The 22,996-nt window shown below is 37.3% G+C and overlaps 3 protein-coding genes across 3 annotated transcripts in view; all 3 read left to right on the plus strand.

Moving 5' to 3' along the window:
- The first annotated feature begins 207 nt into the window (after positions 1–207).
- On the plus strand, positions 208–3,590 carry LOC120354100. Its single transcript, XM_039440352.1, has 3 exons — positions 208–335; positions 1,284–1,416; positions 3,306–3,590. The coding sequence occupies exons 1-3, from the start codon at positions 208–210 to the stop codon at positions 3,588–3,590; spliced, it is 546 nt and encodes a 181-aa protein (XP_039296286.1).
- A 2,208-nt stretch (positions 3,591–5,798) lies between these two features.
- On the plus strand, positions 5,799–19,310 carry LOC120354101. Its single transcript, XM_039440353.1, has 8 exons — positions 5,799–6,114; positions 7,462–7,586; positions 9,332–9,558; positions 12,087–12,222; positions 13,409–13,555; positions 14,781–15,002; positions 16,303–16,419; positions 19,180–19,310. Exons 1-8 carry the CDS (start codon positions 5,834–5,836, stop codon positions 19,308–19,310), a joined length of 1,386 nt encoding a protein of 461 aa, XP_039296287.1. The 5' UTR covers positions 5,799–5,833.
- Positions 19,311–20,578: 1,268 nt separating this feature from the next.
- LOC111059285 (filamin-C) overlaps positions 20,579–22,996 on the plus strand; it is a 102,558-nt gene continuing 100,140 nt past the window's right edge. Inside the window, 1 exon segment of the mRNA XM_039440354.1 lies at positions 20,579–20,712. Within this exon segment, the coding sequence (XP_039296288.1) occupies positions 20,650–20,712 (63 nt within the window). The 5' untranslated portion in view covers positions 20,579–20,649.

Here is a 22,996-nt window from a genome sequence, read left to right on the forward strand (position 1 = left end):
CAATTATAGATGATTTACATAATAGAGACCTAAGAAATAATTATTGAACTGTATATGATATGAAAAAGTAATTTGTATATAATAACTATAGATATTATATTGTTATGCATCTACATAAATTGGCGGAGCTTTGGACATATCAATGTCCATTCTTCGGAAAGAATATTAAAAATATCCTCCCCACTAACTCTCTACCAAAATAAGAGCATGGATAAGAGCATGGAGAAGTTCCTGACTCGTAAGGAAGACTCTTCAATAAGAGCATGGAGACGAAAGGCATGTGACCGTGATGTGTGGAGGGCTTTTGTGCGAGAGGCTAAAGCTCACATCGAGCTGTAAAGCCAGAAGAAGAAGAAGAATGTCCTTCAGCGAGTTATCCCAGGGACGAGACCTAGAGCAATCAAATTTGTATATCTTAAACCTACTTTGTTCAAAATTTCGTGAGATTTGTTGGAGCCGTTCTCGAGATCCGGTGAGATACAGACATATAAAGATAAATTGATCGACCAATAGTATAGTAGGAAAGAAATATAGAAAAGGAATTTCCACCATACTCCAATATTACTGTTAACATCAGATAATAGAATTATTATTGAATGAAAAAGATTAAGAAATTTTCAAACACCACAGATTTATTGATACTTAGAAAGACCGGTTTCGGTTATTACATCATTGTCAATCTCTGATTAACTTCCTCGGAGTTTATCAGAGATTGACATGGTGTAATAATCGAAACTGGTCTTTCTAAGTATCAATAATCTGTGGTTTTTGACAATTTCTTAGTCTTTTTCATTCAATATGAATAATTACCACAATATCAACTTCTCAACTACAAAAAAAAAATAGAATTATTAATCAGCGGTCGAGTGGATCAGTAGTGGCATGCAATAACGCATGCAATTAATAACTAAAATAACATAGTATTTTCTCTCGGTCTCTCTCTGATTTCATCTCGGACTAACCTGTCGACAGTATGTCTTGAAGAAAATTAGATTTTGGTGATAGTTGTTTACAACAGACGATTAGCATTGTCGATACGCCATGACCGTAACAACCATTGCCCGTTTTCACACCGATATCTCACCGACACGACAGAATTTACTCCGATAAACAGTATTAGAGGAGGCTGTGGCTTATAACTGCGCGAGGTCTACTGTGCACAGAACTACTAGTATTTTATATTGATTGACTAGATGTCACTATTGATTTGACATTGCTATGACACTATTTTTCATTTTTGACAGTCAATTATTATTTATTGATAAGTATACTTATTGTTGCAGCGAGGACGGCGCATGCGCATTGAGGGAAGAAGGAGGTTGGCATACTACCAGACATAATCGACACGAGAGATGGCCTGTCCTGGTCAAGTTGGATCTGCTGGAAGATGTGGTCGTCAATGATGATGAGGAACAGGTCAGTCTATCTACTCTTCTTCTCTTCTTTACTCGTTTAGTGTAAGAGAGGGCCGACTGTGCCCCTACTTCGCCCTCCTAGGTCAAAAATAAAGGCAGTCATTCTATTCTATTCTACTCATCTTTCTACTACTACTTCTTCTTCTTCTCCCGATCATCCCCTTTTCAATTATGTCAAAGTTATTACAAAGATGTTTCTTCTCTATTTCAATCCTAACTGCCGGTTGCACAAAAAGCGGTTAAATTTTCACCGTAATTAATTCCACGAGAACCAATCAGAGAAGCCGTCTTTTCAAAAACGCCTCCTCTGATTGGTTCTCGTGGAATTAATCACGATTAAAATTTAACCGGCTTTTGTGCAACCGGGCCTAAGTCTTCTCCATCTCCTTTTCTTTCATCTCTTACTTATCTTCAATCAATTATTCTTGTTTCTTTCATGTCGTCTCCATCTTCGTTTCTCTTTGTCAGATGTTTGTTTCATTTGTTTTCTCGTCTACAGTTCTGTTCATCTCATTAGTAATTTATTGTACGGCATTATATCATGAAATTATACGTTTTATACTCAATTCCAAACTGTATTCATATCTTCAGGTTATTGGGAAATTCATATGACGAAACCAATTCAAAATAATCAGACTAGATTCACCTGGTCTAGGCTTGTTTTTGTGAAATCGAGCCTAAATTATTTATATTGCTATTTATTATGAATCAGTGTATCAGCTAACATATATTTTTTATATATAAATAAAGCTGCGTACAGACTTGAGCGCCCCCATCACGCACATTTCACTTTTCATCAGCTGATTATATTTGTATTTGTACAGAAACAGTAAGGCCCGCCGCAAAGTAGACCCACACTAATCCACGAAAAGCAACCCACGCCGTGGGATGTTTTGTATATCATTGCTATAGAATTGTTCATAATTTATACTTTACTAGCCGTCTGGCTCGCTTCGCTCGCCATATCCGTCTAGCCAGGGGGCTCCGCCCCCTTTACCCCGACGGATCGTCCAAAATGAGATCACAGGCTCGCTTCGCTCGCCTGAATTTTTCATTTGAGCATTTTTATCATATTTTAGGACAATCCAGTCGGGGGTCCAGACTAAACGCTGGCTAACGGATAGGCGAGCGAAGCGAGCCTGACGGCTAGTAATATAATATTCCAGGATTGAAGTAGCAGTGCCCAGTCAATTTTCCGCGATAAATGCATTTAAATCTTCAACTGTTGCAAACCAACAAGTCAACTCAACTTAATGCCAACCTGACAAAATTATTAATTTAGTTGCCAGTTAACAACTGGTTCGAAGAGGTACTCTATCTAGATTAGTTCTATAGTAACATATGATATGGAAATTTCAATTATAATTAAGAGATTTGGGAGAAGAAGAATATACATGCTAAAAGACGAACTTCAAACCCTTAAAACACCCTTAGAGTTAAAATATTGCCAAAAGATTTCTTAGTGCGCCTCTAAGGGCCAACTGAACATACCTAACAAATTTGAACGTTTTTGGTCCGGTAGATTTTTAGTTATGCGAGTGAGTGAGTGAGTCAGTCAGTCAGTGAGTGAGTGCCATTTCGCTTTTATATAGATAAAGCAATCAGCTGACAAGTGGAATATTCAGTGCGTGTATTACACTGATGTCTGGAGAAGCCTAGCAATGGTTTACAAACACATCTCACGGGGTGGGTTGATTTTCGTGGATTAGCGTGGTCTACTTTGCGGCGGGCCTTGCTGTTGTTCTGTACAATACAAATATAACCAGCTGATGAAAGTGAAATGCGCGTGAGGTGGTGCTCATGTCTGTACTCAGCTTAATGAAGGAACTTATCTGATTGATCTTGTTCCAAATATTCTAATAATAATTTGTCTCTTTCTCTTCCCTACAGGACACAAGTCAAGACAGCTCGAGCCTGGACCAATCAGCTGATCCCAACACTGGCACTCTAGGCAGGGGTCACTTCTACCTGCCGCTGGACAGCGACGATCAGCTGATGGCTGGATCAGCTGATTCCCAGCTGACTGCAGCTGATGGCCAGCTGATGCGACAGCGTAGGGCGGCCACTCTGCCAGCTAGAGGCACCAGTGATAGACTGATGCCTGGGTATCAGCATATACGAAGCTATAGTGAGAGCAAAGCTGATGAGGAGTGTCCCAGTGGTGATTCCAGGTAAGAAAATTACTATTTATCTATTAATATAAAATTATTTGTCATTAAAATGATATTGGAAGATGAAAAACAGGCGAATACTTTAATATTCCTCTCCCAAACTCAGATTCACCTATATAAATAAAAATCGAGCCTCGAATTTTGACATTCAATAACTTTTTTATGTGTGCACCGAATTCGATGATTGTTTTAGTTTTGTTCGTTATGTTCAGGACCAGGTTTATGGCCTATCAAATTTATAATTCGACTTCAGGACTCTTCCCTACAGTCCTTCAAAGTTTGCATGTAATCCTTATGGGAGAATATTTGTGAGCTGGCCACACACAGAAATAAAAATCAGCTGTTATAATCATTGCGTCATCCAACAGCCGTTGGTAGATCTGTTTTTCTATTTTCTTTCTACTGATTCACAAAATAATTCTAAAGGTGCGTACAGACTTTCGCTCTGCTCCGCAACCGAACGTCACTCCAGCAGAGCGATTGATGATCGACCGGCGAGCAACAGTGGTTCGACCGGGGAACGCGAGAAGATCTAACATCTTCCGTAACGTTCATGATGGGTGCATGGGCGGCGCGACTGTGGTTCGATGGAAGAACGAGGGCGGTACGAGGGAGGAGCGTGCTCGGTGCGGGTTGGAAGAGCGTATATGTGTACGCAGCTTTATAATAATGCCGCGGTGCGAACGACGTCCAAACTTGGGTCGTTTCATTTCGAATTCGAAATGCTGTGATTTCAGAACATGCACGGGAAAATGCCAAGGAGATATGCCATTCAATTTCCCAGCAATCTGCATTCAACTACATCTAAAAATACAAACTGCTATACAACTAACTAAGCACATAGGAAGTCCATATTGAGATATAATGTACTGATTGTTGGATAATTTTCATGAAAATAAATATAGTGCATCAGATTAAGCTAAGACTAAGCACACCTGAGGAGGCGCGGCTTGGTGATACAAAGTGTTGATCTTATGGAGATTGCCTTATCACACCCGTTCAACGCCATGCCCGATTCAGTGTGTGTGAGCTCTTCCATTCAAACCAATATAAGCAAGAAGCGCCTGGATGCAAAATGCCGCATCGCACCTCCTAAGGTGTGCATCCAGCTAAAGTTTGTCATGAGATGCATTAACTATTTGGCGGTACGAAGTTCGCCGGGCCAGCTAGTACTGTATAAAGAAGGAGCCGGCAGGCTAACGGCTGTATTATCCATCTAGGACCCACGGCTGTATTAAAAGTAAATACAAGTAAATTCGTATGGCTTTTGTTGGTGGCGAGTCCCTTGCGGGAAGGTCCCACCGCCTGAATATATAATTTATGCCATCAATGGGCCTTACGACTGTCATATTTCAGCCGGGACCGACAGTTTAACGTGCCCATCCGATATCACGGGAGTGATCTGGTTAAAAAACTTATGTTAATGAGAGGGTTTGAACCCGGGATCTCTTTGCTGCTACGCAAGTACTCTATCCACTAGACCACGGATCACTCCACGGCTGTATTATCCAGAATTGATAACAGCAGACTCGATTCGCTCGCCTGCATTCTTCATTTGATTTTGCTTCCTCCCTGCAAATAGTCAAATACAGACATTCAGGCTCTCTCCAGCTAAATAAAACCGCCGATTTTGGCCGTGTCTTTGGCGTTATTATCTATTTATTCAATCATTTAGAATTACACAACTTACAGAAAAGTACCACAGGCTAACTTACGCCCAAAACGGTTCCAATTCTAATTTATACAACAGTCCAAATGTAGCTAGGATATGTGTCACTTAATTATTTATTCCAAAACTCATTCAATACAACATTTTCAAACCTCAGCCTGTGTGCCAAATTAGAAAAAACACTGGGGAAGAGTAGGCTCTATTTATATTGTTACTTGTTTAGATATACCACATCCTAATGAGGTGTGCTTAATTATGCAATTCTCTTGTAATACAATAAACTCTATTCTATTACTATCTCACTGGTAATCCTGGAGTTACACACGTATACTATACTTTACTATAGTATGAATTATTATTATTAAACGAAAATCAAATTAAATGCTGTAATTCATGCTGATGAATTTCAAACTCATAGAATTTCCATCTAGCTGTTTACCGTGCTGTAAATATTTGCAGTAGCAGAGTTCTTCGGGGTGAATTATAGCATTTAATTGGGATTTTCGTTTAATAATAATTAATTCATTAGCATTTGAATAATTGCAATATCTCAGTAATTTTCATCTGTGTACTATAGTATGAATTTCAAACTCTATGATAGACAACTTTCTCATTCAGTTCTCTGCACTCCTTTCAAGCTGTGTGAAAACTGCATTAGCCAGAGATTGATTTTAGAATACTTCAGAAACTCATTTGAAGTTTACTCACGATTTTATCAAACCTTTTACATTACAATATTGTTTATTTTCAGAGCCAACTTGAGCATAGAAGGTCTGCGTAAAAACCGACCCAGTAGCTGTGATATAAGCTCTGGTAGCTCCACTGATTCCGTACAGCAATATGGCAAATACAATGTGGCGTGAGTATTTATTATAGTTTTACTTTCCTTGCCCTATTACATAGGTAAGGAAAGTATTGCTTTCCGAAAAAAATCAATGTATCCCAATTTCTAAATTTCTATACGTTTCAAGGTCCAAAAAAGTGGTTTTTGGGGATTGGTCTGTATGTGTGTGTGTGTGTGTGTGTGTGTGTGTGTGTGTATGAGTGTATGTGCGTCTGTGTACACGATATCTCATCTCCCAATTAACGGAATGACTTGAAATTTGGAACGTGAGGTCCTTACAATATAAGGATCCGACACGAACAATTTCAATCAAATGCGATTCAAGATGGCGGCTAAAATGTTGTCAAAAACAGGGTTTTTCGCGATTTTCTAGAAAACGGCTCCAACGATCTCGATTAAAGTTATACTTAAAATAGTCATTGATAAGCTCTATCAACTGCCACAAGTCCCATATCTGTAAAAATTTCAGGAGCTCCGCCCCATCTATGCGAAGTTTGATTTCAGATTCTCTATTATCAGGCTTCAGATACAATTTAAACAAAAAAATTCGAGTGGAATAGATTGAGCATGAGAATCTCTAATTAATGTTCAGTAACATTTTCACCTAAAATTAAAAATAAGCTCGAAATTCGAGAAAATGTTATTATCCAATTGCAAACTGTTGGCAACTGTTGATTCTATTAAATGATTCACTATGAAGAGATAGCAGACAGCGTGACAGATAGCGTGTGTCTCCAGCGTTATTGCTTTGTCACCAGCTGGCTCAAATCTTTGAATAGTAGACTTGAGCTTGAGATGCGCGGGAACACTAGCGTCAGGAGATCAATTTTCATAACGGCAAGGAAAGTTGTGTGAGTGCGCCACACCAGATTTTTTTTTTAATTATGAATAATATTAAAGTCATTACAAATGGTTTAGACTAGCAGGTAACTCGTGCTACGTAAGGGTCTAATTGAAAACTTGACAAACTGAAATCTTGACCTACTGAAATCTTTTAAGAATTCAAAATAGGCCTATAACCATCCTAGGTAAATTAATAATCTATATGCAAGACTTCAAGTTAATCAGTTGAGTAGTTGAGACGTGATGATGTGTCATTCGGTTATTTCCTATCCCGTACTATAAATATTTGAACAGATTCTTTCCTTTATTATACTATATAGATGTGATTGAATTGTCTATCTGATCGGAAAAAACTTGTTTATAGCTCTTATTAACGTTTATATAATAATGAGTATTATAATTTTGTTTTCCTATCAGAGTATTCTGTAAGTTTTATTCAAGTTTTACTGTTTACATCTGTTTAGAACAGCATGCACTTCATCAAAAAATATTTTCAAATTATTATTCAATTTATTGCAGGGATCGTATACAAACGCTGAGCCCTATACCAAGTTCTGGCTCGCTGACTACTATCAAATACCCAGCGGTCACCAATCCAAGATCACGCCGTACCAGCGTTACTAACAGTGTTTCGTCTCACAAGAGTAAGTTGATTTGTCGAATTTTGTCTTCCAAATATTCCAATAATTTTATTTATTTATTTAATTAATTTATTTATTTATTCTATGCAAATACAATTCAGGTAAAAACACAGGCATTTGCCCAAAACTGCTTCAAACCTTAATTTGGAATACACAGTCTAAAGGTTATGCTACTTACGTAACTTAAATGATAATTCGTACACAATTTGAGTCCAAAAAATGTATCCTACAAATTTGAATTTATTAGATTGATCAATTTCCAAATACGAATCCAAACAAAACTCTCCCTTCACAATTGCAAAAAAATATTGAAAATTCACTCAAATCCCAACTCATGTAAACATCGCGTATTTAATCTACGAGGGATCCAAAAACAAACTCTGAGTAGAACAGAACGGTCGATATGTAGATTTCAGCTCGCTAGCGTTTATATCTATTTTCATGACAGCTTTTGGAATTCTTATTTATTATTGGATGTTCAATAAGAATGACCCAATTTTAAACAGTTATATATTTTTTTAAATGGTGCTCACAAACCAATTTTACATCAAATTACTCACGAAAGTATCAAGTTTATGATAATGTATTATAAGTGTTCTATGTGCCCTCCTTTTGAGGCTCGGACGACATCTAGACGGTAGCCAAATTTGTCCCAGACTGTTGGCAAGATGTCTGTCTTCTCGGACTGTAGCTACTGCATCAGTTACCCTGTTTCTTAGCTCCTCAATATCAAGTGCTAAGGGAGGAACATAAACACGATCTTTAACGTATCCCATAGAAAAAATTATACGCTGCTATGTCAGGGGACCGTGGAGGCCAGGAATGCATAGCCAAGTCTTGAGGTCCTGTGAGGCCAACGTTGAGGCAAGTTGGTGTTGAGGAAATGGCGTACATGCTTGTGCCATCAAAAGGAGGGCACTTAGAACACTTCTTATAATACATCATCATAAACTTGATACTGTGAGTATTTTGATGTAAAATTGGTTTGTGTGTACCATTTTTTAAAATAAATTTAACTGTTTGAAATTGGGTCATTCTTTTTTAAACACCCGGTACTTATTGGAAATTAATTTAATACATTAAGTATTTCTAGTTATTTTAATCTTCCAGCAGTCGCGCTGCTGTAAAAAGTACAAAAGTGTCAGTTTTTTTGTTGTACAAAACTATTGAATGGGGTGGTGTCAGTGAATGAGTCACCTATGCATTCCAAAACTTTCCCCCCATCACTCCACTGAGTTGCAGTATCAACCGAGCAATGGTTCAGTCTTTAGGTGCCATTTAGTCGCGATAGTGCATAAGTCGCACTGTTCATAAGAATGATAGTGAAAGACTGTATACGGGGACTTTAAACGAACCAATAACACAGAATTGATGGCTTTGCTTGATGTACCTTATTGGGCTATGAAATGGTAATCATCCAAATGTCTATAGGCGTAAAATAATCCAAGAAGATTGAAAAAGTAATTATACAATTAATTTATATGTTTTGACAGTTAACAGAGTACATAACCTTGGAAAATTTGGATTGTTAAAAAATACAACACGTGACTGCTCGTGTGATTGAGTAGGGCGCGACTTCCGGAAGGTTAATGATTTTTTTTAAGCAACTCTCACCAGCGGGCAAATAGTTATCTTTTTGCTGGTGATGCCAATAAATTTTATATTTAGTTTTTCTTCTCTTGTATATGCAGGTAAAATTTCTCATTAATAATAATTGTATAAACTAATGTAGCTCTCTATGAATCTAGGCGCCCGTCTAAGCCAACAGGACGCCCAGGGCTACGCCACTCTACGCTTCTTGCATCGTGGTCGTCGCCCGCTACTGAATACCACCAATCAGCTGACGACCTCCTTCAATCAGCTGACGACCACTTTCAATCAGCTGACTCCTCTGTCGCCCATCGAACAGCTGGCTAGTGCCGATCTGCGCCGTCAGATATCGCCACTGGTGCGGCCCCGGAATATGGTGCATCAGGTAAATGAGGAGAAACATAGTTGAGAATATAGAGATATTTACATATTTATTTTATTATCCTTTACTTGTTTTCTTGGGTTTTATTTTGTACTGCAGGTAAATTTTGTTATGGCGAGTCTGTTGCTTTAAATGAAGAGAAACATAGTTGAGAATATAGAGATATTTACATATTTGTTTTATTATCTTCCACTTGTTTTCTTGGGTTTTGTTTTGTACTGCAAGTAAATTTTGTTATCATGGCGAGTCTGTTGCTGAAACCGCAATTTAGTGATGTTTCTATTATATGCACCGTTAAGTGGGAGGAGACTGTCTAGCTGGGCCAATGGCAGGCGTTCATGCCTTTGACTAATAGCGAATACTATTAATAATAATATAATATTATAATAGCAGTACTCGCCCACTAGTATAGATTCTGCTGTTCCTGTATTTAGTTTCACTTTATAAGAGATTGACAATGGTGTAACAACCGAAACCGGTCTTTCTACTTTTAATAAAGTCTGTGGTTTTTTACAATTTCTTAGGCCCGGTTGCACAAAAGCCGGTTAAATTTTAATCGGGCTTGATTTCACAAGAACCAATCAGAAGAGTCCTTATTGATAAGACGGCTTCTCTGATTGGTTCTCGTGGAATTGATGACGATTAAAATTTAACCGGCTTTTGTGCAACCGACTCTTAGTCTTTTTATTTAATGTAGAGATAAGTTGACGATATCATAGAGGAATTATAGTATAAGAAGATAGCCATGTATAGGTCGTTCATGTTTCAAATTTAATGCCGATTGTTTGTTAATTCAAGCCAATTACTGTCGACTACTGTCTATTATTAGTGTGTTGTTGGGAGTGTAAGAGTGTAAGAAGGGCACAGTATGAGAGACTACCAGCGTCACATATCTCCACCAAAAACAACTATTAGAACTATCGGCTTGAGTTAACAGTAAAATTTGCAACATAAACGCCCTATACCATCATATATTTCCTTATGCTATATTTCCTATATGTTGAAGCTATTAGGCCCATGAACAGAGAATTCATTGGAATCTATTTAAACTATTGGGCCCGGTTGCAAAAGAGTCTGTTTAATTTTAATGATGGTTAAATTCTACGAGAAAACCAATCAAAAAAGAAGTTTTCGAGAAGAAGCCTTTTCTGATTGGTTCTATAGATTAGTTCTATTAATTATGATTAAAATGTAACATGCTTTTGTGCAACCGGGCCATGAGTATTTCTAAAGTGACATTCACATCAAACTCTTATCTATCCATTATTACTGTGTTGTTGGGAGTGTAAGAGTGTAGGAAGGGCACAGTATGAGAGACTACCAGCGTCACATAGCTTCACCAAAAACAACTACTAGAACTATCAGCTTGATTTAACAGTGAAATTTGCAACATAAACGCCCTATCCCATCATATATTTCCTTATGCTATATTTCCTATATGTTGAAACTATTAGGCCCATGAACAGAGAATTCATTGGAATCTATTTAAACTATTAGGCCCGGTTGCACAAGAGTATGTTTAATTTTAATCATGATTAAATGCTACGAGAACCAATCAGAAAAGATGTTTTTGAGAAGGACTAAGGGCTTGAGTTAACAGTGAAATTTAGTACATAAACGCCCTATACCGTGGGATATTTCCTTATGCTATCTTTTCTCTATGGTTATGCTGATACATGGGTTTTTATTTTATGTGTTTTCAGAAACAGTTTTATTAGATATAGAATTTCACATTTTTATTATTTAGTAAACTATTTGTATACAGATGGAAATAACTTGAAAGTTGCATTTGTTCAAATCCCATTTGTTCCCGGGATGAAAATAATTTTTTCCTACAGTTACGTTGAAAAGTGGCCATTGCTGCACTGATTACAGAACGCAAAGAATCACTTTTCCGCTCTAGTGCGGGAAAAATTTTTCCTGCACTCCAGATTTGCAACATGGCAACGCAAAATTCTTAGTAGGTTATATGGAGCAACAGTGCAGCAAAATCAAAATTAAGTTGGTAACTGTGACTGGTGCACGTTATAAGAATCTTGATGGAGTGGACAACAGTGGATGACAGCCACCACATTCAGCACACAGCCATTCAAACACACATACTACATTCTATTTTATTTATTAATAATAAAATTACACAGATTTACATTTGATGGATTTCAGGCAATTTTACCCATAATTACCCACTTTTCATATTCAATGGTAACTGTAGGAAAAACTTAATGTGAAATAAGTGCGCAAAGTTCCTCTGCTGCACTCAAGAAACCATTCCGCCCTCGCCTACGGCTCTGGCATAAACGTTTCTTTCGGTGCAGCAAACTGTCACTTTGCGCACTAGTTGCACAAATAACTATTGAATAGTAGCGCTCATCGAATTTCCATCTAGCTGTTTACCCTGTTGTCAATATTTGCAGTAGCAGAAGTCTTCGGGGTGATTTACAGCATTTAACTTGGATTTTCGTTTGATAATAATTATTTGTATATACAGTTTACTGAGAATTTTTCCAAGTTTTTGCTTGTTTGTGATCCAGGTGGAGGCTTCTGAATTCGAAGGCGGGGTTGGAGCTGAAGCCGTGTTGTGTGACGTCACAGCCGGGAAGAATGTGCACAACATGATGCCCTATCAGAGCAGCCGCAGTTGTATTGCTAGAGGATCTGATGCGTCAGGTGAGTGATTTAAATTAGATGTGAAATTTGCTTCAAATTATACTGAGGTCCACGTTATAATGGCAGTGGAGAAAGATAGAACAGCGTTGCTGATTCTCTGTCTCACCACTGTTTTCTATAGAGGATAGCTGATATACCGGTCGGTATATCTGATATAATATTAAATCTCTATTCTTGTTTGAAATAATCGATTATATTGTATTCTATTCTTCAAGTTTTCATAAGATGAGAGCTCTAGGATTACAACAAAAACCAGCGTTGTGGAACTTGTAATTAATAGATTTAATTATTATACAGCTGTGCTTTTAGAGAATATTAAGTTTTGAATGAAAAAGACTAAGAAATTGTCAAAAAAACACTGATTTATTGATAATTAGAAAGACCGGTTTCGGTTATTACACCATTGTCAGTCAATCTCTGAAAAACTAAAACTAAATACAAGAGCAGCAGAATTTATACTAGTAGGCGAGTACTGCTATTGGTCGAGGGCATGAACGCCTGCCATTGGCCTAGCTAGACAGTCTCCTCCCACTCAACGGTGTGATAAAATGGCGGCTCAAGCAACAGAATCGCCATGATAATAAAATTTACTTTCAGTACAAAATAAGAACCAAGAAAACAAGTGTGAAAGATAATAAAACAAATATGTAAATGGAAAAACTATTGACTAATGTATGCTTAAAATTTTATGATAAAACTAAATTCGTAGTGTTGTATTGGTTGAAATGAATCTGATCATTTAAACTATACTGGGAATTTTCCTTAATTACTCTTGTTATTTCTAAAGCCTCTAGAATATTCAAAGATCTGCCTTTGTTATTAACATGCAGAAACTCAACATTCTCCTTCACTGTGAACTTGTGATTATTTGTTATCAAATGTTCTGCAAAGTTAGATTCCCCATTTTGTTTATTCCCAATCTCTGATGTGTTCTTTGATTCTACTTTTGAAACTTCTACCAGTCTGACCCACATAACAAGCATTACAATCATCACATTTAAGTTTGTACACCCCGCTTTTATCCCAAATATCAATTTTGTCTTTACTCCATCTAAATAAACTATTCAAAATCGGGTTGGTCTTGAAAGCAACATGAAATCCATTCCTCTTCAATTCCCTCGTAGGGAATTCCCTTTTTTTATTATTTTAATATAATGTGTAATATTAATGTTGGTTTCATTTACAGGGGCTGAGGAGTCATCGTGGAGTGGCCCCACCTATTTGGGCATATGTCTGCCACACAATCTGTGTGACCTGTTTCCCAGTGATGATCTCAGACATGATAAACCAAAGCCCTACAACAGGACTGATGTGGACACCAATCAGGATGCAGGTAACAAGAATTCTTCTCAAAATATTCTCATAGTGAGATTTAATAAGTATTAAACGAAAATCAAAATTAAGTGCTTTAAATCACCCCGAAGACTTCTGCTGCTGCAAATATTGACAACAGGGTTAACAGCTAGATGGAAACTTGATGAATGCTAGTATACAAAAATTGTTTGTCAGCCCGGGAATCGAACCCGGTACCTCCTAATATTAATAAATTAGGGTCCGATTTCCTATAGTGAGGTCCACGTTATAATGGCAGTGAACGAAGATAGGAGAACAGCGTTGACTATCGCCTGCCTTGATTAATTATATTTCTACATTCTTAGAAACGGATTTGGTAACGTTGTGGAGCTAGAAGAGGATAGCGCTATCTGCTTTGTCGAATGATAGACAAGGATAGCAACACCAATGTCAATCAAATACTGCCATTATAATGTGGACTTCACTATAGCACCATCTCGAATTTGAGTGAAGTGTTTTGAAAGCTAGCTGACTAGTGGCTTCCCTGGTATAGCGTGTGTAAACCCGGAGAGCCAATCGGTTTTATCCAGAAAACCACTTCATAAAGCCTATTCCTACCCTTAACCCTACCACTACATGGAAACTGAAAACTGACTTCCATTTCCAACCCTTTTTTTGGTTTCCAAGAGGTGGTAAACTGTTTGGAAACCGACTTAAAGCTCACTTGTTTTATTTGGTTTTCGTTAATGGTTTTTTTCCGGTTCAATTCAATTCGATTTTTCTTCCGTCTGTGACCAGTGTCATAAGCGTAAGATTTTCTTTTTTATAATTTTCTATATTTCTTGTCTCTGCCAGTGTGTATATACTGGATACACATTATCGATTTATAAAACACAAAAGTAAACAGATTTCCAAGTGCGGAAAACAGATCAGAAACCGGAACGCGGATACTGACTGCCATTTCTAACACATATTTGGTTTCCAAGAGGAGGTAAACAGTTTGGAAACCAACACAGAAACTGACTCCTATTTCTAACACATTTTTCAGTTTCCAAGTGCGGGTAAACTGTTTGGAAACTAACACGGGAACTGACTCCTATTTCTAATACATTTTCTGGTTTCCAAGAGGTGGTAAATAGTTTGGAAACTAACACGGGAACTGACTCCTATTTCTAATACATTTTCTGGTTTCCAAGAGGTGGTAAACAGTTTGGAAACTTTCATGGAAACTGACTTCTGTTTCTAACACATTTTCCGGTTTGCAGGTGCTGATAACAGTTCGGCCGACTCGGAAACCGACACGGGAACTGACTCGGGTGGCGGAGGGGGCGTGGCTTTGCTGGCGGTGACAGCAGCCAATAGCAACCGACAACGGCGCCGCCATGATAGGCAGAACTGCTTACTCTGCACTTCCAATCGAGCAGCCAATCAGAGGGTGTCTCGCCTGAGGAAGATATCGTCTAGCTCCACACATCGTACTAGGACTGGTTAGTCTGCTCCGAATTTATCTCATTTTATAACATAAAAACCTGGAAGTTCCATCTGTATAAAGAGTGCAACAGCTGGAGTCAGGTAATTGGCTTCCCGAAACGGGGCGTAGTCGCAGTTTTTATGATAATCTTTATTTTAAAATTTCTATAATATTGGAAACGTTTTTCCTTGACGAAATGAAACATTCCTAAATAATATTCAAAATAGCTGAAACTTTACACTACTTTCTCTTCTTTCTATGTTGTGTTCAATTTTCTAGTTTTTCGAAATTGACTACGACTAATGGACTGCGACTACGCCCCGTTTCGGAAAGCCAATTTTCTGACTCCAGCTGTTTAAAGTCTAGAACTTACCCAAATCCCGAGCTCGGAGACCGGCCCTAAATATCACTTGACTCCGTGAACAAACTACAGTAGATGCATTTTTCCCAATTAAAATAATTATTGTGGTATTTATTATAATAATTTATTAATAAAGTCTACAGATGTAAATAAATTTGAACAAGTTGCATTTGTTCAAATTCTAACTAATGAATAATTTTTATTGAACGAAAATCCCAATTAAATGCTGTAAATCACCCCGAAGACTTCTGCCAGTGCAAATATTGACAACATGGTAAACAGCTAGATGGAAATTCGATGAGCGCTAGTATACAAAAATTATTTGTCAGCCCGGGATCGAACCCGGTACCTCCTAATTATTAATAAATTAGAGTTCGATTCCCGGTCTGACAATAATTTTTGAATAGTAGCGCTCAACAAATTCCATCTAGCTGTTTACCCGGTTGTCGATATTTGCACTAGCAGAAGTCTTCGGGGTGATTTACAGCAGTTAATTTGGATTTTCGTTCAATAAAAGCTATTCATTAATTAGAATTTAAACAAGTTGCATTTGTTCAAATTCTAATTAATGAATAATTATTATTGAACGAAAATCCCAATTAAATGCTCTAAATCACCCCGAAGACTTCTGCCACTGCAAATATTGACAACAGGGTAAACAGCTAGATGGAAATTCGATGAGCGCTAGTATATAAAAATTATTTGTCAGCCCGGGAATCGAACCCGGTACCTCCCATTATTATAAATTAGAGTTCGATTCCCGGGCTGACAAATAATTTTTGTATACTAGCGCTCATCGAATTTCCATCTAGCTGTTTACCCTGTTGTCAATATTTGCAGTAGCAGAAGTCTTCGGGGTGATTTACAGCATTTATTTGGGATTTTCGTTTAATAATAATAATATTCATTTATTAAACATTTTGTCAGTTAATTGATTGTTTAATTGTGTTTCTAGAAACTGAAAGCAGTTACGGCGCTCCTAATGAAGGCGAGAGTCCTATTATGCTTCCCTGGCAAACTAGAGGAGGTTTGGAAGGTGTAAATAGTGTTGATAGCTCCAGTAGTGCTACAAGTGAGTATTCACATTAATATTAATGTTTTCACATTATTAATACAAGTTTTATATTCACTATCCACTTAATTTTTACCAGTTGTTCGGACGTTATGAATGCTCCCCTTTCTTGTCTGGCGTTGTGTGGTGGAGGGGGCAATTATACGGTGATGCGCAAAGCATAATTGTGGCCAGTCGTCGATTGACAGCCAATCGAACAGCTCACTTCTCGTAATGTCGATTTTTGCAAAGTGATCTATTGATTATTTATTGTGATTTATTACAAGTGTCGTCTCGTCTCGTATCGTGATCTGGACCCGGGATCCTGGAAGCAAGGAGGATTTGGACATGAAGGTAGGCCTATGTTATTGTGCACTTAGCCATTTTAATTGTTCAACTTGCTGCCCGACGCCAGACAACCCAAAAGTTCTCGATGTAATTATTGATACAGTCTACAAACCAGAGTGCTGTTTGAGCCAGCCTCTGTCGAATTAAACACCAGTTCTCCTTCTATTTATATTTTTGAATGCATTGATAATCTATCAATTAAGCCTGGTTTTCACTAGTAGAGTTAGTGGTCGAGTAACTGGCATACTGTAAACTCTGGCTGGAACTCTTCTAGTTTAAGACTTTTCTTTTTCTGTTTACTTAGCTTTTTTTTATTAGTTATTATTTTCTTTCTCGTAATCTTTAAATAGTTTTTTTTATTGTATTTTCCTCTAGAATCTTTGGAAAGGATTGTTTTACTTTCATTCTTTTCACATTTTTCTTTATAATAATGAAATTAATTGATTATTCTGAGTAAATGCTTTTTGCTTTTTTTACATTTTTCTTTATATGAATGTAATTAATTTGATTATTTCAACTGTGTTAATGTTTTTTTCTTTATTACTATAATTATTTCAAAATGTATATAAGTTAAATCGTTGTTTCATTTAATTGTGTAAATAAGGCTCTTTATGGATCTCTGTGAGCCTTTGTATGTAAAGAAAATGAATAAATAAATAAATAAATAAATACTAACTCTACTCTACTTACTTGATCGAGTAACTGTTTTCACTACAATTGAGAATAGTAGGTGAAGTGTGTTGTCTATAGTGAGGTCCACGTTATAATGGCAGTGGAGAAAGATAGGAGAACAACGTTGCCGATCCTCTGTCTTGTTAATACCTTCTATAGACGGTAGCTGATACCGGCTTATTGATGTAATATTAACTGTTCATTCTCGTTTGAAATAATCAATTAGATATTATTTAGCAATAAATTTTATTTTTCAACAACTTCATAATGACGTTCCATAATTAAGATAGAATATTTGGTTGATTAATTATTAATTCTACATTGTAAAAAGACAATCTGGCAACAGATCAAAGCGAGAAAGAGATAGCGCTGTGTGCTTTGTTGAATGATAGACAAGGATAGCAATACCATTGCTAATCAAACACTGCCATTATTTATTTATTTATTTATTTACATTGTGTAGAAATACTTAACATGAGGAAAGGCACAACAGGCTCATGCCCAAAACTGTCCCATTTCCAATTTATACTATGCTGTCCAAATCAAAATGTTGGTTATGTCACTTTCACTTTTCAAAATACATTTACACTCTTCAATACTCAGATAAACGAGCAAATTTTGAATCTAATAGATACATACTATTAGAATCTGAAATTAAAAAATCTAGAACAGTAACTAAATAATTATTCAAAAAGTCTAAGTTTGAATGAAACTAGAAATTTTTGAGCTAAAAACTTCTCACTTTATAGAAAACTAGTCTTATTCGTTGTTATATTATAACGTGGACCTAACTATAGTGAACAGAACTAACCTTAAAATGTCAATACTTTTAAATAAAGTTACACTTGAACACTTATTAACACTTTTTAATAAATTAATACTTTTCATTAAATAACAATACTTCTTAAACTTGATAGCCTACGGCACGACTCTACTCTACTAGCTCGAGACTGTTTTCATTAGCATAGTAGTGGTGGAGTAGAGTGAGAAGTGGTGGTGGGGGAAGGCAAGTGGTAGAGTACAATCCCACGGTGCTACCCCACTCTACTCTACTGAAAACTAGTAGCTCTGTGAACAGTAGACCTCACGCAGTATTCTCATCCACAAGTTAGTACCTCATTGAAACTATAGACCTTATGGAAATACAGAAATAGAGTGGCTTCTCCTCACATCTGTGTAATCACTTGTCAGCTGATTTATGATGAATAATTCTATAGTCTGATTTCCACTCTAATATTGGCGTATGAAGGAGGCTCCTTTTTCCTTTTATATCATGCTTGGAATGCAAAATTTCCAAAAACCTTGTATATACGTCGACGCGCAATTAAAAAAGGAACATACCTGTCAAATTTCATGAAAATCTATTACCGCGTTTCGCCGTAAATGCGCAACATATAAACATTCAAACATTAAGAGAAATGCCAAACCGTCGACTTGAATCTTAGACCTCACTTCGCTCGGTCAACTAGTACTCTACCATGAACGTTTTCATTGGCAGAGTTGACAAGATAGTTAGTACTTGCCCAGATAACTTTACCACTAACTCTACTAATGAAAACCATGCTTTAGTCTCATATACTCCATCTCAGTTTAAATGGAGATAACTTGAGCACAATTTTCTTCAATAAGTTTCTGAATATTTTCACTGTACCTTACACTGATACTGATACTGTGTGAATCCGTCTTTATAGAATACTTTTCATTATTTTTTTGTGTGTTTGCTTTGTTGTAATTTGATGTTTTGTGTTTATTTTTGTGTAGGCATAGTCCATAGATCGCCAATGGACAATATGAGAAGCAGATCTATGGTGAGGCGTGATATACTGAAGATGGCGTCTCAACTGGCAAATCCTGTCCTGTATAAAACCTGTAAACAGGCGCTACTGCAGTAAGTTTTAATCACATATAATTAATTATTTCATTCTTCTTTGGCTGTGCCTTATCCCATTTAAATGAGGTCGTCATTCCTTCCTATTAGTCTGCCTCTCCACAAAGCCCTATCCAATGCTTGCTCTCTCCTCCAACCACTCTCCCGCAAGTCAGCCGCTATTCTATCTCCCCACCTCATCCTAGGTCTACCTCGTCCTCTCACCCATCCAAAACCAAATCCTGCCCTCTTCGTCCAACATAATCCTCCTCCCGTCGCTGTACATGCCCAAACCACCTCATCCTTGTCTCCTGCATTTTCTTTCCCAGTGGTCCAACTTTTAGAGTGCCTCTGATCAATTCATTTCTTACTTTATCTCTTCTTGTAACCCCACACATCCATCTTAACATTCTCATCTCAGTCACTTCCATCTTTCGTTCCTGTGTCTTTGAAATGGGCCATGTTTCTGTTCCATATAGCATAGCTGGCCTCACAACTGATCTATACATTAATGATTACTGATCTATAATTAATTATCTCATTATAAAAATAAAATTCACTCTTTTAGTAAGCTTAGTTATGTAAGTCGGTTATTTCACTAACTATAATAATTATAGTTAACAGAATTATTCATTATAAATCAGCTGTCTAGTGGACTATAACTGCTACCTAGTGGACTACTACCCGTTCAAAAACATCGAACATCTTGAAAATGTATCTTTCCATCAACGTTAGTAGACAGTTGTCTACTAACTTTGTCTTTCCATAAGCTGAGGCCATGATTCTAGTTTGGAGTTTAGAGTTATTGATAGAAAACATTTTTTTTACATTTTTCTTTTTTAATCCGATGATTAAAATTGCAACAAATATTATTGAAAAGAAATTGATTTCTAAAATCATGAAAAGTGAGAAATTAAGTTTGTAGGAAATCAGCATTATGGTAGTTTCTGGTAGTTTGTTAATTTCAACACACCGATTTTCCTCCAACACGACAACACAGAATGTTCTCTGATGGGTTGATTGGATTGGCGTATCGACGGCAGCCGGACCTGATAACAGCGCTCACACTCACATTCCGGGACGACACGTCACGGTACGATAGGACAGAAAGCTCTATGTTTATTTAGGATTTTTTCTAGACATTCTAAATTGATAAATTATTATTTATTAATTTTTGAGAAAACATAACAACAGGTAAATGTAACTTACTGAGCGTGAGTTCTACTGTTCACAGAACTACTAGTTTTTATGTGGGTTTCATTTGTAATAATTTATTTATTGTTTCAGGTTAAAACAGTTGTACAACGATCTGTTCCAAAGATATCTGCGTGTATTCTGATGTCTGTTCAATTATAGCCAATAGCATGCACCGAATTCAAGCCAGGCGATTTCTACAGGAATTGTTCCTTGATATACCGTTCACTGAGGTAAGATATATTCCTTTTTTCAATTATTTAATTAGAATTAATTGACAAATAGCAATAAAATAAGTCTATGTCCATCCTTGGTAAACTCAGACTCTTTATATAAAGTTTCAAGTTAATCAGTCGAGTAGTTGAGACGTGAAGATGCGTCATTCGTGAATTTCCTATCCGGTACATGTTTGAGACGATTCTTTATTAGATTATAGACTAGCAGGTAACCCGTGCTCCGCAAGGGTTTAATTTAAAACTTGAGAAACTGAAAACTTGACGTACTGAAATCTCAAAGAATTTGAAATAGACCTATAAAACATCCTCGGTGATAAGAATCTATGTGCCAAATTTCAAGTTAATCAGTTGAGTAGTTGAGACGTGAAGATGCGTCATTCGTGAATTTCCTATCCTGTAGGCCTACGTGTATGAACGAATTTTTATTCATTCATTTATACAATAAATACATTATCAAAATTGTAGGGAGAGGAAAAATAAGGTAACCTTGTGCTATTCCTCTCCCAAATTCAGATAAGGTTACACATAGTCCGAAATATGTTAAGTCTTGTAGTTGTTCACTTCACAACATTTTCAGTCCTTAATTATATTCACAGAGTGTATTTTCAAATTTAGATGCTTCAAAACTAAACATAGAAGAAATATTTCACATTATTATGTAATTCTTTCCTTTATTATGTTGTCAAATCACAAAATGCCTATTTTTTATTGAGACGGCGTTTAGGGTCTTTAGACGCTCTCTTATCAAAGAATGCCTGAACGATTTCTCGCCAATAGTCTAAGATTAAGCACTGGCCACACCAACGTCTGCTAGAGGTAGCGAGCTCGCTCCTGCGGTGGTAGTTCAGGCCACACCAAAAAACGAAAATTAAGAAATTAAAAAGACGAAATTAAGCTAGCGGCTGAACACAACTAATTAATAATAATTATTATTATTATTATTATGATACCACGTGCACGTGCGTGCGAGACGCACTCTGTATAGCCGCGCGGTGGGCACGCGCAGTACCAACGGTTGCCGCGGCTATTAAAGCAAGTAAGTACACTCTTTCTATCACCATTCTCTGCCCTTTACCACCCTTATTTCCTCTCTTAATTGCCCGATGTACTACCATAGAGAAACAATAGCGTAAGTAGATATCCCATGGTATAGGGAATTTATGTCGCAACTTTTACTGTTATCTCAAGCCGATTACTGTCGATTATTGTCAATTTTTACTGTTTTGTTGGGATCGTAAGAGTGTATGAACGGCACAATTTGAGAGACTACCAGCGTCACACAGGAAAGAACTATGTGAACTATCGGCTTGGGATAACAGTAAAAGTTGCGACATAAACGCCCTATACCATGGGATATCTACTTATGCTATCGTTTCTCTATGGTACTACTTTGTAATATCCTCCCTTCATTTTTACCACACACAACAGCTAAGCCGAAACCCCTACCTTCCTATCTGTCTTCCGCCGCCCCGCGTAAGACAGTCCTAGGTCATAGACCGACTCTTTCCTTCCCGAAGCTGGGAAGCCTTGCGACCTCGTAAACTCGACTTCATCCCTCGCTTCTGTAAACACCTGAGCTTTGGGAACTCCTTCAGGGGCCTACGTGACCTCCAAACCTCTACAGTGTAATAGCGCGCTGGCGTCAATCCTGTATGGGAGAACCCCGCGCTTGACGACGACGCTATTCTGCTAATTCCTCCCTTTTCTACTAGTATATTCTTTCCCCTCACATCTAGAGCAAGACCTAAACCTAGCTCCGCAGTGCAGGCTGGATGCTTGTCTGACTCTGACTAGGCGCTGAGACAGCAAATAATAGCAGCGTTGGTGGGAATGCGAGCGACCGCAGTAACATCTTCCACCCAGCAATGGTCGGCGTAGTTCCGCCTAGCGGACAGACGAAAGATCAATCCAGTCGGTTATTTGATCCCTCCAGCCAGGCTCAGCCTGGCTGCTCAGCCAAGCAGCCGAGACAATAGAACAATGGAGTGGCGGTCTTATTCGCGCTCATCAGCCGTTTTCTTTCTCACGATTATTTTGTTTTTTGTGTTACCTATAATCAATAATAACTTCAGTCAACTGTAAAAAGTTTCCAGAAACGTGGTTTACTACCATATTAATGACTTTTCTTGATGATTTTTAGTTATTTAAAAACATTGTTGACATTCTGAGCCTTCAGGCTAAACTTGGGGTCGCTGAGAACGAATCTGCAATCAGAATTTCTCTATCACGAAAAATAACGAAAAAAACCCAGCTGTTGATCTTCCGGCAACCGTTAACAGTC

This window comes from Nilaparvata lugens, chromosome 13 (genome assembly GCF_014356525.2).
Source record: "Nilaparvata lugens isolate BPH chromosome 13, ASM1435652v1, whole genome shotgun sequence".
NCBI classification, from domain to species: domain Eukaryota; kingdom Metazoa; phylum Arthropoda; class Insecta; order Hemiptera; family Delphacidae; genus Nilaparvata; species Nilaparvata lugens.

What these genes read in the sequence shown, in the direction of transcription:
- LOC120354101 (XM_039440353.1), top strand. Translation starts at nt 5,834, where the DNA reads ATGAATTTCAAACTCTATGATAGACAACTTTCTCATTCAGTTCTCTGC. An exon ending in GGACACCAATCAGGATGCAG is followed by an intron (nt 13,556 to 14,780) that starts GTAACAAGAATT and finishes TCCGGTTTGCAG; the next exon opens with GTGCTGATAACAGTTCGGCC. An exon ending in CACACATCGTACTAGGACTG is followed by an intron (nt 15,003 to 16,302) that starts GTTAGTCTGCTC and finishes TTGTGTTTCTAG; the next exon opens with AAACTGAAAGCAGTTACGGC.
- LOC120354100 (XM_039440352.1), top strand. Translation starts at nt 208, where the DNA reads ATGGATAAGAGCATGGAGAAGTTCCTGACTCGTAAGGAAGACTCTTCA. An exon ending in GCTAAAGCTCACATCGAGCT is followed by an intron (nt 336 to 1,283) that starts GTAAAGCCAGAA and finishes TTATTGTTGCAG; the next exon opens with CGAGGACGGCGCATGCGCAT. An exon ending in TCAATGATGATGAGGAACAG is followed by an intron (nt 1,417 to 3,305) that starts GTCAGTCTATCT and finishes TCTTCCCTACAG; the next exon opens with GACACAAGTCAAGACAGCTC.